The sequence below is a fragment of the Penaeus vannamei genome, chromosome 5 (assembly GCF_042767895.1).
Source record: "Penaeus vannamei isolate JL-2024 chromosome 5, ASM4276789v1, whole genome shotgun sequence".
Classification (NCBI taxonomy): Eukaryota; Metazoa; Arthropoda; class Malacostraca; order Decapoda; family Penaeidae; genus Penaeus; species Penaeus vannamei.
Window position 1 is genome coordinate 1,265,258 of NC_091553.1, and position 16,206 is coordinate 1,281,463.

Here is a 16,206-nt window from a genome sequence, read left to right on the forward strand (position 1 = left end):
TTTTCCATCAACAGTTTAAACGGTTTTCCTCCAAGTTTTAAACATATCAATAGTTTTAACGGTTTTCTTCGAGTTTCTAAGATATTCCATCAACAGTTTTAACGGTATTTTTCGAGCGTTTTAAAGCTATTTTTCGCGAGTTTGAAGACCAGGAGTTCAAATCTGAACCGAACTCCGAGCTGCGGTGTGTTGGCGGCCACGTGTTCAGAGCAGGTGAGCCTTGTTCGCACCGCCAACACTTTCACTCTCGCCCGGGGCCCGTATCCGCATCCTCAGCCCATCGCTCCTTCTAGGGATGAGGTCACGTTTACAGACATTCATGACAGATATCCGCATTTCCAAGAAATGACACCATCTGTGACATTGCTTCAGGGAGGTGATGGCGTTGATGGTGTTGGTCTGAGGTGTGGATATTGGTGCGGATAAGTTTCGGATACTTTTTCTCTGGTGAATGATTTTTCTTTTGTTTCGGGTTATAAGATGTGACTTAAGCTTCGATAAACCATGCGTATTAAAGTTATCTGTGTATTCGCCAACTTCACGTCAACTTCTAATGCTCCAAAGTGTGTTCCTGAATATTAGAGAATATAGGTGTGGCTGTGGGTCCATCTTGGTGCTCTGTCGCCCAACTTCATGTCTTTTTGTGTAGATGTAATGAAAAAACTCCTAGAAAACATGATCTTAGAAATAAAGGGGATTTACTTACAGCAGCGTCTGGGGCGAGAACGATATTGTGAACCCGTTGAAAAAACAAACTTCATTTTTTTGACAGAGTAACTTCGCCATTACCATACAAAACAGTTTTTTTTATATACCATTTGCAGAAACAACATCGAAACTTTACTTAGAAAGAAAAACCATATGCTATAAGTCTTTGCTTTTTGATCCGAATTAGACACAAATTCTATTGCCTGATTTTAACCTAACCTTTAGCGTGACCTGACCTGGATTTCCTCTGCTTGCGAAATTGATAGTGTTTTGTTGCGTAGAAGGTCACGGTGTTGAAATCACTGTAAAATGCGTAGTAACTGATGCCGTCATTCTTTTATGCGGTTTTTCTACTTGCAATAATATGCTGATATGTGTTGTATTTTATTTTTCATTTATTTTTTATCTATTTTTTTATCTGCTTGTATCAGCGATTGTATTTTGTCTTTATCTTTTATTATTATTTCTTTGTTGTTATATATTCTTGAAAATTGTGCTGCAAAAATCAGAGGATTTACATTCCAGATCTTTGTAAAATCTCTTTCAAAAGCACTCGAGAGAAAGTAACCAAGCAATAGGAATTGATCAAATAATGATCTTAATATTAGCATCATTTACCGGTGCTTCGTGCAGGATAGGCCTACCATTTTTTGTTTGTTTTTTACTTTTTGTTATTTTTTTTTGTTGCTTTTTTCTTAATTATGTCTATTGATAACGGTAGTTGATGGTGATGATAATAGTTATAAGGGAAATGGTGCTGATTGTACTACAAAATGTAACAGTGATAAAAATTATGAATTAGTAGCGATAGTGGTGATATTATGAATAATATTACTGCTTGGAATGATGGTTTTGACGATAATGATATCAGCTATTATAATGATAATCTTATATTGATAATGATGATAAAGATAATTATGATAATCATAAATTGATAATGATGATGATATTAATAATAATGATAACTATCAATATTGGTATTAATGAAAACAATAATAATAGTAGCAGTAGTACTGGTAGAAAAAAAATTATGATACTGATGTCAATAAATAGTAATAATGATAAGACTAAGAGTAAAAATGCTTTAATAATGATGACGATAATAACAACATTGAATATAACGATACGCAATATATACAACATAAAGTACGAATAAGACTTATTTTGACTTTATTTCTTATAGAATGATACATCAGATTTTTTTCTTTCTTTTGTGTAATTTAGTATACTTTTACGTCACTTTTTATCAGAGAAAAAAATAATAATGAGAAAAACAACTCTGGGAGTCCGTGGTCAGAGCGCGCGGAGACAAAATCTTTCAGTCATGGAATTTAATGGCGCGAGATTCAACTCAAGTATAATTATAAAAGTTCTGAGTGTGATCTATAGCAAATGGTTTGGCCAAAGAAGGTAGTTTTCTAGTTTTATGTTTTTTTTTTCTTTTTCTTTTTCTTTAATAACTACAGAAAATGGAAGGGGGAGAAGGGGGGAAGAAAGAGGTGTCATGGCGTCTATTTTGATGATTGTTCAGTGAAAATATATCCATTAAAACCATTATTTTCTATCTTTTTTTTGGAAATTAAAGAGAACAAAATGATCGACTATATTCACAGCGCATCCGTAACTTTTATGACGTCATCAAAATAAAACTCCATGTGATTTTTCCTTAAAATAGAATCAGGCGCCATGACACTTTCTCGAGTTGCCACTGATCAGCTTTTCCCGAATAAAGAGGCAATTACGGAGACAATCCAGCGAAAATAGCGACCATCGCCGATTACTTTAATGTCACTCACGATCGCTATAGCTTGCAGCTCCATTGTATGAGACGTAAAAGGGAAAGTAAAACGCAAGATAAAACCTTTTTCTAAACAACCTTTGCAACTTTATAATTCAAAAATCATCTTCGAATGGTGTAGGATGAATAGACGGGTTTTGAAAGCACAGCATTACCGAATAAAAGTCGTTAAAATAGCAGGAAAATGTATACATGTGTGTGTGTGTGTGTGTGTGTGTGTGTGTGTGTGTGTGTGTCCGTGAGTGCGTGCGTTACTATGATTACTGTTATCAATACGACTGTGAGAAAATACATCTGACTTATCATCAGTGATTGTGTCTTTTTTTTTTTTTTTTTTTTTTTTTTTTTTTTTTTTTTTTTTTTTTTTTGATAGAGAGGCATATAACTAAATCAATCAAACCAAAAAAAAAAAAAAAATCAAAGGATACCATAACAATCTAAACCAGTAAATAGTAATTATGAATAACCAGTAAATTTGACCTTCTTTTGAATTAATTTCTTAAATAACGATAAATAAATAAGTAAACAGAATGAACAGAAAATAAATACAACCCAGAAACCAGGAGAAACATTGAATTAATTTCTTAAAGAACGATCAATATACAAGTAAACAGAATGAACAGAAAAAAAAAATACAACCCAGAGACCATGAGAACCCACATCAAACAAACGGCTTAAAGTATCTGTCATTAACTGTCATTAACCCCGTTTTTTCCCTCCCAACAGAGACTCCGAACTTATGCATCGGCGGCGCTGGCGGTGGCTCTCATCTGGGCGAGCGCGAGGTCCGTGCGAGGGGCGGCCGAGGCGGAGGCCGACCCGGATCCAGGGAGGAACAGGAGACAGCTGTGTGAGTAGCAGTGGGAGAGCGGCCTTGTGGGTTGGGGGATTTGTGTGTGTGAGTGAGTGGGAGAGAGAGGGGGGGAGGAAGGGGAGGAAAGAGAGAGGGTGAGAGAGAGAGAGGGAGGGGAGGGAGGGAAGGAGGAAAGACAGAGGGAGGAAGGGGGAGTAAGAAGGGGAGGAAGGAGAGGAGAGAGAGAGGAGAGAGGGGGAGAGGGAGGGAGGAAAGAGAGAGACAGAGAGGGAGGAAAGGGGAGTAAGAAGGAGAGGAAGGAGAGGAGAGAGAGAGAGGAGAGAGGGGGATGGAAGGAGGGAGGAAAGAGAGTGACAGAGAGGGAGGAAGGAGAGTGGGAGAGGAGAGGAAGGAGAGTGGGAGAGGAGAGGAAGGAGAGTGACAGAGAGGGAGGAAGGAGAGTGGGAGAGGAGAGGAAGGAGAGTGGGAGAGGAGAGGAAGGAGAGTGGGAGAGGAGAGGAAGGAGAGTGGGAGAGGAGAGGAAGGAGAGTGGGAGAGGAGAGGAAGGAGAGTGGGAGAGGAGAGGAAGGAGAGTGGGAGAGGAGAGGAAGGAGAGTGGGAGAGGAGAGGAAGGAGAGTGGTAGAGGAGGAACGAGAGTGGGAGAGCAGAGGAGGGAGAGTGGGAGAGGAGAGGAAGGAGAGTGGGAGAGGAGAGGAAGAAGAGTGGGAGAGGAGAGGAAGGAGAGCGGGAGAGGAGAGGAAGGAGAGTGGGAGAGGAGAGGAAGGAGAGTGGGAGAGGAGAGGAAGGAGAGTGGGAGAGGAGAGGAAGAAGAGTGGGAGAGGAGAGGAAGGAGAGCGGGAGAGGAGAGGAAGGAGAGTGGGAGAGGAGAGGAAGGAGAGTGGGAGAGGAGAGGAAGGAGAGGGGGAGAGGAGAGGAAGGAGAGTGGGAGAGGAGAGGAAGGAGAGTGGGAGAGGAGGAAGGAGAGTGGGAGAGGAGAGGAAGGAGAGTGGGAGAGGAGAGGAAGGAGAGTGGGAGAGGAGAGGAAGAAGAGTGGGAGAGGAGAGGAAGGAGAGCGGGAGAGGAGAGGAAGGAGAGTGGGAGAGGAGAGGACGGAGAGTGGGAGAGGAGAGGAAGGAGAGTGGGAGAGGAGAGGAAGGAGAGTGGGAGAAGAGAGGAAGGAGAGTGGGAGAAGAGAGGAAGGAGAGTGGGAGAAGAGAGGAAGGAGAGTGGGAGAAGAGAGAAAGAGGAAGAGAGAGAGAGAGAGAGAGAGAGAGAGAGAGAGAGAGAGAGAGAGAGAGAGAGAGAGAGAGAGAGAGAGAGAGAGAGAGAGAGTGAGTGAGTGAGTGAGTTTGCTAGCGTCTGTATGAGAGTAAATAAGAATAATATCTCAAGTGAGCGAGTAGGAGGGAATGAGACAAAGCGAGTGAGTGATAACGAGCATAAGAGAAAGAGAGAAAGAGAGAGATATTGAAAGTTTTTTCCAAGACTTCCCGTTGCCTGTGCCTGCGTGCTTGTGTGTGGGCGGACAAGCATATTTAGAAAGTCCAGAGAAGACCAGAAAGGGGACTTGGAAAGGTTGCTTTGTGAAATAAATTTGTTTTCAGACAAGATAAAACTGATTTTTAAGAAATAAAAGATTAAAGAGTAATGATAAAGCCAGAACGATTAGATTTAATTGGTTATTTCAATTTTACTCATTTTTTTACAATCATTTATTATCATTTTCTTCCGTTTTTGAATAAGCATTCTTGTCTCAATAGAATTAGGGAAATAGATAAAAGAAACAGAAAATAAAGAAAGTAAAACTCAATGTAATAAGGGAAATAGCTAAAACAAACAGAAAATAAAGAAAGGAAAAAAAAACAAAAGAAGAGAAAGGGAAACTGGAGAAATAACATGAAAGTCCAAAAGGTGTGAGTGAGCGAACGAGACCGAAAGGGTGGGAAGGAGAAAGGGAAAATAGGAAGAGCTTCAAGACTTCTATTTTCCCATGTCTGCTTTCTCGCTTTCAAGTTTTTCTGCAATCACTTGTAATAATTAGGTTTATTTACGCGGGCGTGGGTGGTGCGCAGATTCTGTTTCTGATGCGGCGATACTTGTGTATGTGGGTATAAATATATATGTATCTGTGTGCTTGTTTGTGTGTGTGTGTGTGTGTGTGTGTGTGTGTGTGTGTGTGTGTGTGTGTGTGTGTGTGTGTGTGCGTGTGCGTGTGCGTGTGCGTGTGCGTGTGTGTGTGTGTGTGTGTGTGTGTGTGTGTGTGTGTGTGTGTGTGTGTGTGTACATATATATATATATATATATATATATATATATATATATATATATATATATATTGATATATATTGATATATCTATATATATGCAAATATATGTATATACTGTGTATAGACACAGGCTATATACAGATGATACAAGTAAGGCGGTTCTGAGTCTTTTCGGTCGCGGTCCCACTGGCCAACCTTTGGTAATCAAACAAATGTCAAATCCTACAACTTATCACCCTGTAAGTCACATCACTGCCATGCCACATGACACGAAAATGGTCACTTCGCAGCATAACTCCTTCCCAACATGGCGAGGGCCTGGCGACGCGACGAAAAGGTCTCAGCGCCTTCATGTGGGATCGCGCCTCCGAGGCAGAGAAGCGCCGTGTTACAGTTAGCATTTGTTTTTACGTGTATAGACGAATTGAATGTATAGACGAAGTGAATTCCCTACGAGACAAAAGACAGACGACAGACGACGACCCAAACCCGCTTGAGTTGCTTTTCGCTTTATACTTAAAAATGTCGAAGATGGGATTAGAAAAGGATTAAAGCTTATAAGTAGATTGATTTATTAGAAGTGATAAATTTGTCTTGGAGATGATAGATATTTGTAAAGTAAATAGTTATATAGAAAGTATTGTGAATGGTGCACGTGCATGGATAAGCCTGTGTCAGTACTAATGGAAGATATAAGATAAAATGTATTAAATATCAGTATATTCATATATGTGTATTTTGTCTTATTAATAGACACATTGCATGTGCGTGTGTCAGGGTACGCACGTAGAATACACACAAATATCAATTAAACTATTGGCTGTTTCTCACAATACCTGTATATACATAATCACACTTTAGTACTACACACTAAAAGGTTTCATCATTGTGTTAGTTTGGTGCATGTTGGAGGACCTTAACACGCCCGGCGAGTGTGACTCACAGCCAGGACAGTTTCCGCCTCAGCGCACGTCAGGTCGTCACAGATCCTCTCATTTTCCTTTTTAAGAAAATACCTTTCGACTGATAGGCACAGTAATTACGATGATTCAGCGTATTGCAAAGTTTCACGATTCCTCGGCAATAACTCGTCCCTGTGTGAGTCCCACTCCGCCCCGCCGCCCCGCTTTGCGCGGCGACGCGCGTTCCGCCGTTCACGCCGTGCCGGTCTTGCAGCCGCCGTCAACAGCATGTTACGACACATGGGACACTCTTTCCAAAATGGCTGGTACACTCTGGGCAAGACGCTGGACAGGCATGTGGTGCCCCACGTGCGTTATGCCGCCGAGCGAATCACCGAAGACGTGGCTCCGTCCATAGGGCATGCGCTCATGCGAGCCGGAAACCAGGTGGCCCTGCGCACCGCCGAGGGCCTGCAGGCTGGCGCGCAGGTCATTAAGACGAAGATCGTGCCCGCCATCGAGGAGCGGCTGGTGCAGGCCAGCAACGCGGCCGTGCCCGTCATCAACCACGGCCTGGACGTCCTCGAGGCCACCATCCAGAAGAGCGCCGACGCCGTGTCCAAGTCCACGGCGAAGGGCATCGACCGCCTCAGCTCCAAGGTCCTGGGCGAGCAGCGGCACACGCGCGTCAAAACGATCGCCAATAACATCCACGGGGGCATTAACAACGGCCTGAACAGTTTAGCGGGTGCCATTAACAACCTCAACTCACGCAATACTAACAGCGACGCCTTTACTGACCAAGACTACCACGATTACGTGCTTTCCCAATACACGAGCGATTCCTCCCGAGGCCCTCAGTACGTGCCGGAGTACCCGGACGCACACTACCCCCCGGACTACCCCACAGACTACTCGCAATACTCATACCAACTACAGACTCCGCCCCAGACAGTGGGCGGCGCCCTCTCCCAGGTCGTGACCAACGGCGCCTACACCCTCTCTAGACACGTCCTCGGACACAACCTGACCGACGCCCTGGCGCCCATCGCCAAGTCCGTCTCTAATGTCGTTGGACAAACTATCCCTGCAGTCTCGCTCGGCGATGGCCGCATTGTCATAGACCTTCCCAACACGGACGTCGAGAGGGACGACTCCGCCCGCAGCTGCACAACGCCCGTGGGGGAGGCCGGCCTCTGCAAGGACCTCAGCGACTGCCCGGACCTCATCCTCGACCTCACGAACTTGCGCAAGTCCGTCTGCTTCAAGAGCCTCTTCGTCCCTGGTGTCTGCTGTCCTATCAAGGACCTGGAGTAAGATCTGTTGCTTTTGTCCTTATACAGTGCTTCGTTTCCAGCGCTGAAATCTGTCAGATTGCCAGTGAAATCTTTGAGAAAGTGTCGTAAAAATCCGATGTCATGCATGCGTAACATCCCGGTGTCCTCCTCCGACAGCCCGAACAGCGTGCACAGCCCGTCCTCCGTGACCAGCCGCCCGCGCCCCACCAGCCGCCCCCGGCCTGTCACACTCCCGCCTCAGCCGCCTCGGCCACTGCCTCCGGTGAGTACTCACGACAGTAAATATTTTGTTGTTTTTATAAGGAACCACTTCATGTTCTGATTCGCGACTAACACCGAATTCCTTGCAATCTGCATTCATTCAAGTTATTTGCCACGTAGTAACTTGGTAATTTGTTAAAAGCGAGCTCTGCCGGCAGGTGCCTGGAACCTCGCCTCGCCCCGTTCCCATACAGCCTGTCGCAGAGGTCGCGCGGCCCAACTTTGGTAAGATATTTCCCTTTTTTAAACATACATGCTTTGAGAAAATCACTTCCAGTGGCAAAACAAATTGCATAACAAAGCAAGATCCAACAAAAGCCATCATGACATCAGGTTTGACATTAAGTATGCACGCTCCACTACCCTTCATCTTACATTCTCCCGTGTCCTCTTCCGCCCTTCTTTCCCCCTAACGCCTCCCTCTCTTCCCGCCGCGCCCTCCAGAGTGCGGGCAGCCGAAGATCCCGACCTTCCGTGTGGTTGGCGGCGACGAGTCCCGGAGAGGCCAGTGGCCCTGGATCGCCGCCGTCTGGTTGCACGGACCCAAGAAGACGGTGTTCTGGTGCGGAGGATCTCTCATCTCGAAGCAGTACGTCCTCACCGCCGCTCACTGCACCAAGGACACGCGGGGGAAGACGTGAGTTGAGGGTCTCTTGTGGGAAATCTCCAAGGGGTTTACAGTAAGGAGAGACTTCTTGGGCCGCTTTTGTGTTCAAGCGGATTTGCCTGTCTCGGTTTTGTGCCCGTGTTTAGTAGTTCCCTTTTGTGCTCTGGATATGCCTTCCTCCTGCTCTTACTCTCTTACTTTACGATTCACGACGAAATGTTTGCAGGAATCCATCGGGGTCCCTCCGTATATCACTTGGCATTATCATTAATTAAAACAGGCATAAGCATAGCCATTATAATGAAACACAAAGCATAATACGGTCCAATAAACTATATTCATATATCGGTGGGAACGTCCTTTTTGCCATTCCCATCTGAGGAGTCTTAGTCACTGTAAAAGTAACAATCTTACTGTACAGTCACGGACAAGAATCGTACCGTGAATGAAACGTCAAAAGCCTCCATCCAAAAACAACAAAGCAGATTGCATGAGTGTTCGAGACGGAATTCGACACTTGTTTTGACAAGATTTTTTGACCGTGACTGTACCTGCCATTCATCACATCTCTTCACACATTCCTGCCTTTTTATGGATTGCAGATTTGATGCCCAGCAGTTCAGCGTGCGCCTTGGAGACCACAACATCTTCAGTGAGAGTGACGACTTCATTTCCAACCCACAAACATACAGGTAAAGGAATCATTACCAGTTGTTACCTGGGTCAGTCACTCAGTAACAGGTCTGCAAATCCTATTATTGAGAATTAAAAAAAAGGTTTAACGTTTTAGTAATATCATTCATCGACACATAGAAGTAAATTGGTTACATTTGCTATATGAATCTTCTTTTATGTTAAAGCATGATGTAAATAGCTATAACAGTAATCGAGTAGTTTTAAAATCCATTTTTATTGTGATAGATTGTAAAATATCCGACCAATATACACTCGAAACCCAATAACAAATTATACAAAAATACTTCAATGAAGGCGATTTAACAGGGAAACTAAAATACAAAAAGATTAAAAAGTCGAAGTTTTCATCATCTGGGTTTCCTAACCTATTCTGATTTACTCTATAGTTCGATAAGAGTTAGGGTTGTAGGTAGAATTTAGGTTAAGACTAGAGTTTAAAGTTAAAGATATAGGATTAGGGTATGAAAAGGTTTCCGGTACTGTTCTAGGATTAGAGATCACACCCGTTTTAGGTTAGGTTTAAGTTAAGAACAGCCAAGGGGAAGCAAAGCAAGATAAATTAGGGTAAACTCCGGCAGATTAAGGCTAGACAAGCCCAGACCCCCCCCCTCTTCACCACACCACCTCCCTCTCCCCCCAGGGTCCTGTCCATCCGGCCTCACCCCGAATTCATCTCCCACGGCTTCTACAACGACGTGGCGCTCCTGAAGCTGGACCGGCCCGTCGACTTCACAGAATACATCCTGCCGGTGTGCCTCCCCCCGGCGGACATGGCGCGGCAGCCCCTGGACCACATGGTTGGCCAGACGCCCTCGGTCATCGGCTGGGGATCCACGGTTTACGGTAGGTGGAGTCTGAGGACGCATGTGGATCATCGCAATGCGGGAAGGAATGTGTTTTGTTTTGATGGTTGGGTTTCCTTTTGAAGAAACAAAAGAAAAAGTTTTGGGAGGTCTCCTTTTGAGTGAGTGTGCGTGTGTGCGTTTTCACTTTTCTCTGTGTGGGAAATTGATGAGGAATACATGGTGTTCAATGATTTATTTGCAAAGGGCTGTATGTTGATGAGCTAAATTATCACAGACTTGTAGTAGCTGGGAGAAATAGAGGCCAAGAACGTGAGTTAATTCGTTTCATTTGTGAGTCTACTTTTGAGGGAAGGTGGTCTACTATAATATTATTTGTGTAATTAACATGGATACAAAAAAAACTCATGTACTTAACATCCTAGCAGTGTTAATAAACACACACTGGTTCAGTCGAGGAGTCTAAAGGACCATGTCATTTAAATATCTGTATATGCAACATAACATTATAAAGAAAATACAAATAATGCCAAACTCTTCCATGCGTAAATATCTCAAAATTCATCACACTAAATCTTTAGAAGAAGAAAAGATCATCTAAAGAGGAGGAAGTATAACCCTTACCCTCCGCAGGTGGCCACGAGAGTGCGGTCTTGCGCGAGGTCCAGGTCCCGGTCTGGAAGAACAGCGACTGCGACGAAGCTTACACACAGCCCATCACCAGCGCCTTCATCTGCGCCGGCTTCACGGAGGGCGGTCGCGATGCCTGCCAGGTGAGGACGTCTGAGATGTCGAGAGCTTTATTTTTTATATTCTTTTCTTTTGAACACTGTGTATATTTATATTTAATTTTCTTCGTTATCATGTGGATATCGAGTGTTGTACAAATGTCTAATTTTCCTGCATTTTGGTCATGTTCAGAAACTAGATATGGTTTGACATTACGAGCCAGACTTTAAAGGAGAACGTTTGGTATTTACGTCAACTCATGCTTACGAAAACATGAAAAATCCCTTTATTCTTCTGCAGGGTGACAGCGGCGGCCCTCTGCAGCTCTATATCAATGGCAACTGGATTCAGATTGGCATCGTTTCGTTTGCCATTCGCTGCGCTGAGCCAGGCCATCCGGGTGTCTACACAAGACTTACAGAATTCTTACCTTGGATCCACTCAAACATGATATAAGGGTACTGCTATGCTGTGCGTGGCAGATCACTGTGATACCAGTATGTAGAAATGAACAGGCCTCATAGTCAGCATATGCAGCAAGACTTACGTTTGCTATGTTCACTTGTAATCTAAGGTCTGGAACTACTTCTTTGTAATAAGTTTAAGGTATGCCTATTGTTATAGTGTTTACACATGAACAAATGTTATTTATTTTTTCTGTTAGTATAAAATAACAAGAAAATAAACATTCTCAATTTCTCTACTTTTGATATTGTTGTGATTTCTATTTCTGTAGCACTTTAGAAACCTGTTAATATTAATTGATTATAGATAGTATCCGCAATCATATATTTGACACCGTATTGTGCATTTTCATCAGAATAACTCCATTCAATTCATATTATATCACTCATTGGTCATTGCTATGTTGCACATGCTATTGACTTCTTACTAAATGCAATAATAGCCTTCTTACCATCTCTCCACCCCCCCCCCCCCCCTACGTGTAATGCCTTTCAACTTTTCATTGTTATTACCTACTTTTCTTGAAGATGACAATGCTCCACAAAAATAACTAATTCTGCTGGACAGATCCATCTTTTTGTAAATGTATGTATATATGTTACATCATTAAAGAACAAATGCCATATGACTTATCATCTTAACTTATTTCATCCCCCTGAAGAACTATGGTTTGAAGGACACGGAGGCGTGGACGGTATGCGGTTCAAAACATATTTTCTTGGGAAAGGATGATTGCTTGCTGGTACTGGGAGTGCTTGGCAATTTGCCTTGTATCCATTATGTGACCTATGCGCCAAGTATCATAAAGTATGAGGCGATAACATAGTTCCAAGATTGCATCTATAAAACCGTGGGGATATATGAATACGTTAGTAGAATGATTTTTTTAAGCAAATTTATATGTACATGCAGCTATATGTATCATGAAGTATAAATAGTAAAATAAGATAAAATACCAAGAAGTACCTCTGATACCACTGGGTGTGTGGAGGCGGAATGTGGGAGAATATATTATTTTTTGGCTTGATAAAATATACTATGGAGCTCTAGGTCTACCCACACCCACTGCATTTCTCTCACAACAAATGCACTGGATATGAGGAGTTTATTTAGATTTGATTGGACTGCCCTTACCTTGTCTGCTTTACTATCCTGAGGCACCTGAGGGAAGACGACCTGCAAAACATAAAACTTGAATCGCTTCATGGTAATTGGGTGCTCCATGGCAATGCACTTACCGACACACCAACATAATTACTGCTCCTTATCCACATACATACCGAATTAAACTCTCTGGCAGTAAAGTTCAAACTGAAGAGTTGCTATGCCGTCTCTGCGAAAAAAAAATCTTACACATAAATAACGATACGTCTCGAAGCAATGTGTAAAAGCCATGGTTAATCTGTAGCTTCCTTTTGCTTTTCATGGGGGTAGTCTCAATTCTTTCTGACTACACTACAGAAGTTTTACAGAAAATAACACTATCTTTACCTTAGCATTAAAGTACCTACATAAAAGACGAACCGTTTCATTTTTCAATTTCTTTTCTCAACTCACAAATCTCTAGAAGGAACATAGGTTAAATGTTCCTTGTTAAGTGAAACAGTAAGTGATTAATTACTTAGTTCAGATGGTTTTTTTTACCACTGCATACAAACAGAATGATTTCTAAGTATGAAAACCAATATACTTTTTAGTATCCTAGCAGTCAACAAAATCATGTAAGAGTTTCATTATGTACATATAATTCAGTATTAATCTATTTCACTTCATCAAACGAAGTATTCATTTTCCTTTCCTTAAAAGTTTACAATTTTCAATCCATGGCCGAATATGTTTCCTAACAGAGAAGCAAATACCTGCATTTCATCACATTCTGGATACTGATAATTTCAGAATGTTTACCACTATAAAGGTATTAGTTATAATCAAAACCGGTTAATTGACTTGCCCTGTGAAGATATTAATTTTCGTTCATACCTTTTCCTTTAACCTAACCTACCCTAACCCAGCCCTAAACTTAGGGGCCTATTATCCCCAATCTGATGTGCAAAACAATAACTTTTGCCTGTTATTGATTTACAAAATATTCTGCTGTAAACACAGCAGAATGGATACATAATTTCCTAACCTAACCTGACCCAGCCCTAATCTAACCTTCTTTAGGGCCTATTATCCCAAATCTCTATACAAAATAATGCATTTTGCCTGTTACAAATTTACAAAATATTCAGTTGTAAACACACTGAATGGATAAATAATTTCCTTTCCTAAACTAACCTATCCTAATCATAAACATAAACATAAACGTAACCTAACGTAACCCAACCTTAAACCTAAATCTAAACATAAACCTAACCTACCCTAACCTAACCCTAAACCTAAACCTAAATCTAAATTTAAACGCAAACCTAACCTAACCTAAACATAACATAACATAACATAACATAACATAACATAACATAACATAACATAGCATAACATAACATAGCATAACCCAACCCTAAACCTAAACCTAAACCTAACCCTAACCCTAACCCTAACCTAACCTAACCCTAAACGTAACCTAACCTAACCTAACCTAACCCTAAACTTAATCCAAACACAAACCTAACCTAACCTAAGCCTAAACATAAACCTAAATCTAAACGCAAACCTAAGCTAACCTAACCTAACCTAACCCAACCCTAAAACTAAATCAAAACATAAACCTAACCTAACCCTAGACGTAACCTAACCTAACCCAACCTTAAACCTAAATCTAAACGTAAACCTAACCTAACCTAACCCTAAACATAAACCTAAATGTAAAATAACCTAACCTAACCTAGCCCTAAACCTAAATCTAAACGTAAACCTAACCTAACCTAACCTAAGCCTAAACCTAAATGTAACATAACATAACATAACATAACCCAACCCTAAACCTAAATCTAAACATAAACCTAACCTAACCCGAAACCTAAATCTAAATCTAAACATAAACATAAACCTAACCTAACCCAACCCAACCTTAAACCTAAATCTAAACATAAACCTAACGTAACGTAACCCTAAACCTAAACCTAAAGGTAAAATAACCTAACCTAACCCAACCCTAAACCTAAATCTAAACATAAACCTAACCTAACCCTAAACGTAAACCTAACCTAACCTAACCTAACCTTAGCCTAAACATAAACCTAAATGGAACATAACCTAACCTAACTCAACCTTAAACCTAAATCTAAACATAAATGTAACCTAACCTAACCCTAAACCAAACCTAACCTAACCTAACCTAAACTAACCTAAATCTAAACATAAACCTAAACCTAAATCTAAATGTAACGTAACCTAACCTAACCCAACCCAACCTGAAATCTAAATCTAAATCTAAACGTAAACCTAACCTAAACTAAGCCTAAGCCTAAACGTAACCTAACCTAACCTAACTTAAACCAGCCCTAACCTAACCTTATCTTTGGGCCAATTATCCCAAATCTGATACTACAAAATAATACTTTTTGCCCATGTTACAAACTTACAAAATATTCTGTTGCAAACACAGCTGAAAGGATTATTTCCACATAAATATATTATATTTAAGTTGTTGCTCCTACAGGAATTTTGTCTTGCAACACATACAGATTAACTGTCTTTTCATGTGACCTGAAAAGAAGACAGAAATTAATAATTCTCCAAGTGATTAATTTCCAATAATTTCAATAATTTCAGAGGCAGGTGCCCTCTACAAACCCTTCCACTGGATTCTATTCTGATCACATCTCATCCACCTCTTGTCAGCTCTCTTTTTTACTACTAGCCATCATTTTCTGCCCTTCCACTTGATCTTTTGGCATGTCAGCATCCACTCTGATAGCTTCTTTACTCATCTAAAAGGTTTCATTTTTCGCCAAGTGCCCTGAATAGTATCCAAACAGCTTTTTGATTTTATTAATTATAGCATAATTTTGCTGTTCTCTTACAATTTGGTTTGTAATTCTATCTCTTCTTGAAATTTCAGCAACTGATCTTTCCATACTTTGAGCCAATGCCAGGTTTTCCTCGTCTTCATAAACCTCAAGTTTCTGCTCCATGTCATAGAAGGCAGAATGACTGCATTCATTATTTTTCTTTTTCAGGTAAATAAGGGTTTCAAAAAATTTTTGTAATTTCCATCCATATGTTATTTACAGATTTCTTTGTTTCCCTACTGTTCTCTGATTAATTACCTTCTCTAATTATTTATAATCCCTCACTTCCTTCAATTATCATCATTAATTACTCAAATTCCATGTCTATCCTTTTGTCTTTGATATACTTTCATGCTATCCATCTTGTCTTCCTCATTCAAAGATATTAGCATTTCCTGAAACTTTTCCCTTCTATTGGCTAAGATGATTGTTGTCCACAAATGTTTAAGTTACTCTTCCATGGTTCTGATAAGCTTTTCTGAAGATTTATTTAAGAGGCCATGAATAGAATTGATAACAGCGTAAAACTTTTTCATATTTCTATTTCATCACTCAGATGATCCACTATTATTTGTACACTAACTTGTCTTTATGCTTCCTTAATATTATAAACATATTCGTTTTGTATGCCTTGAGATTTTAAGGACTCTGAATACTGTTTCATGCTTGATGGAATCAACAACCTTCTCATAGTCTATGAATGCCCTGCAGAGTGGTATTCCATACTGTTATTTTTCTAATAATAATAATGTTTATTGTTGAATAACCTTTCCTCTATGCTACTTTGGAGTGGTTCATCTAATGTGCTTGAAATTTAATGTTTTATTACTTTCATAAACAGTTAACATAGACAAGCTAATCAGTATGTAGCTAACTTAGCCTTTCTTGTTTCTTAAATATCAAGTTGATAATGGCATTCTTC

At 41.1% G+C, this 16,206-nt stretch overlaps 1 protein-coding gene across 1 annotated transcript in view; it reads left to right on the plus strand.

Annotated features, from left to right (window-relative positions):
- Positions 1-11,954, plus strand: part of LOC113813760 (clotting factor B) — a 32,153-nt gene extending 20,199 nt beyond the window's left edge. Inside the window, exons 2-10 of the mRNA XM_027365820.2 lie at positions 3,233-3,356; positions 6,744-7,782; positions 7,924-8,029; positions 8,187-8,253; positions 8,473-8,665; positions 9,238-9,327; positions 9,972-10,174; positions 10,768-10,907; positions 11,164-11,954. Of these exons, the coding sequence (XP_027221621.1) occupies positions 3,233-3,356; positions 6,744-7,782; positions 7,924-8,029; positions 8,187-8,253; positions 8,473-8,665; positions 9,238-9,327; positions 9,972-10,174; positions 10,768-10,907; positions 11,164-11,319 (2,118 nt within the window). The 3' untranslated portion in view covers positions 11,320-11,954. The remainder of the gene's footprint in view (positions 1-3,232; positions 3,357-6,743; positions 7,783-7,923; positions 8,030-8,186; positions 8,254-8,472; positions 8,666-9,237; positions 9,328-9,971; positions 10,175-10,767; positions 10,908-11,163) is intronic.
- Positions 11,955-16,206: the final 4,252 nt, after the last annotated feature.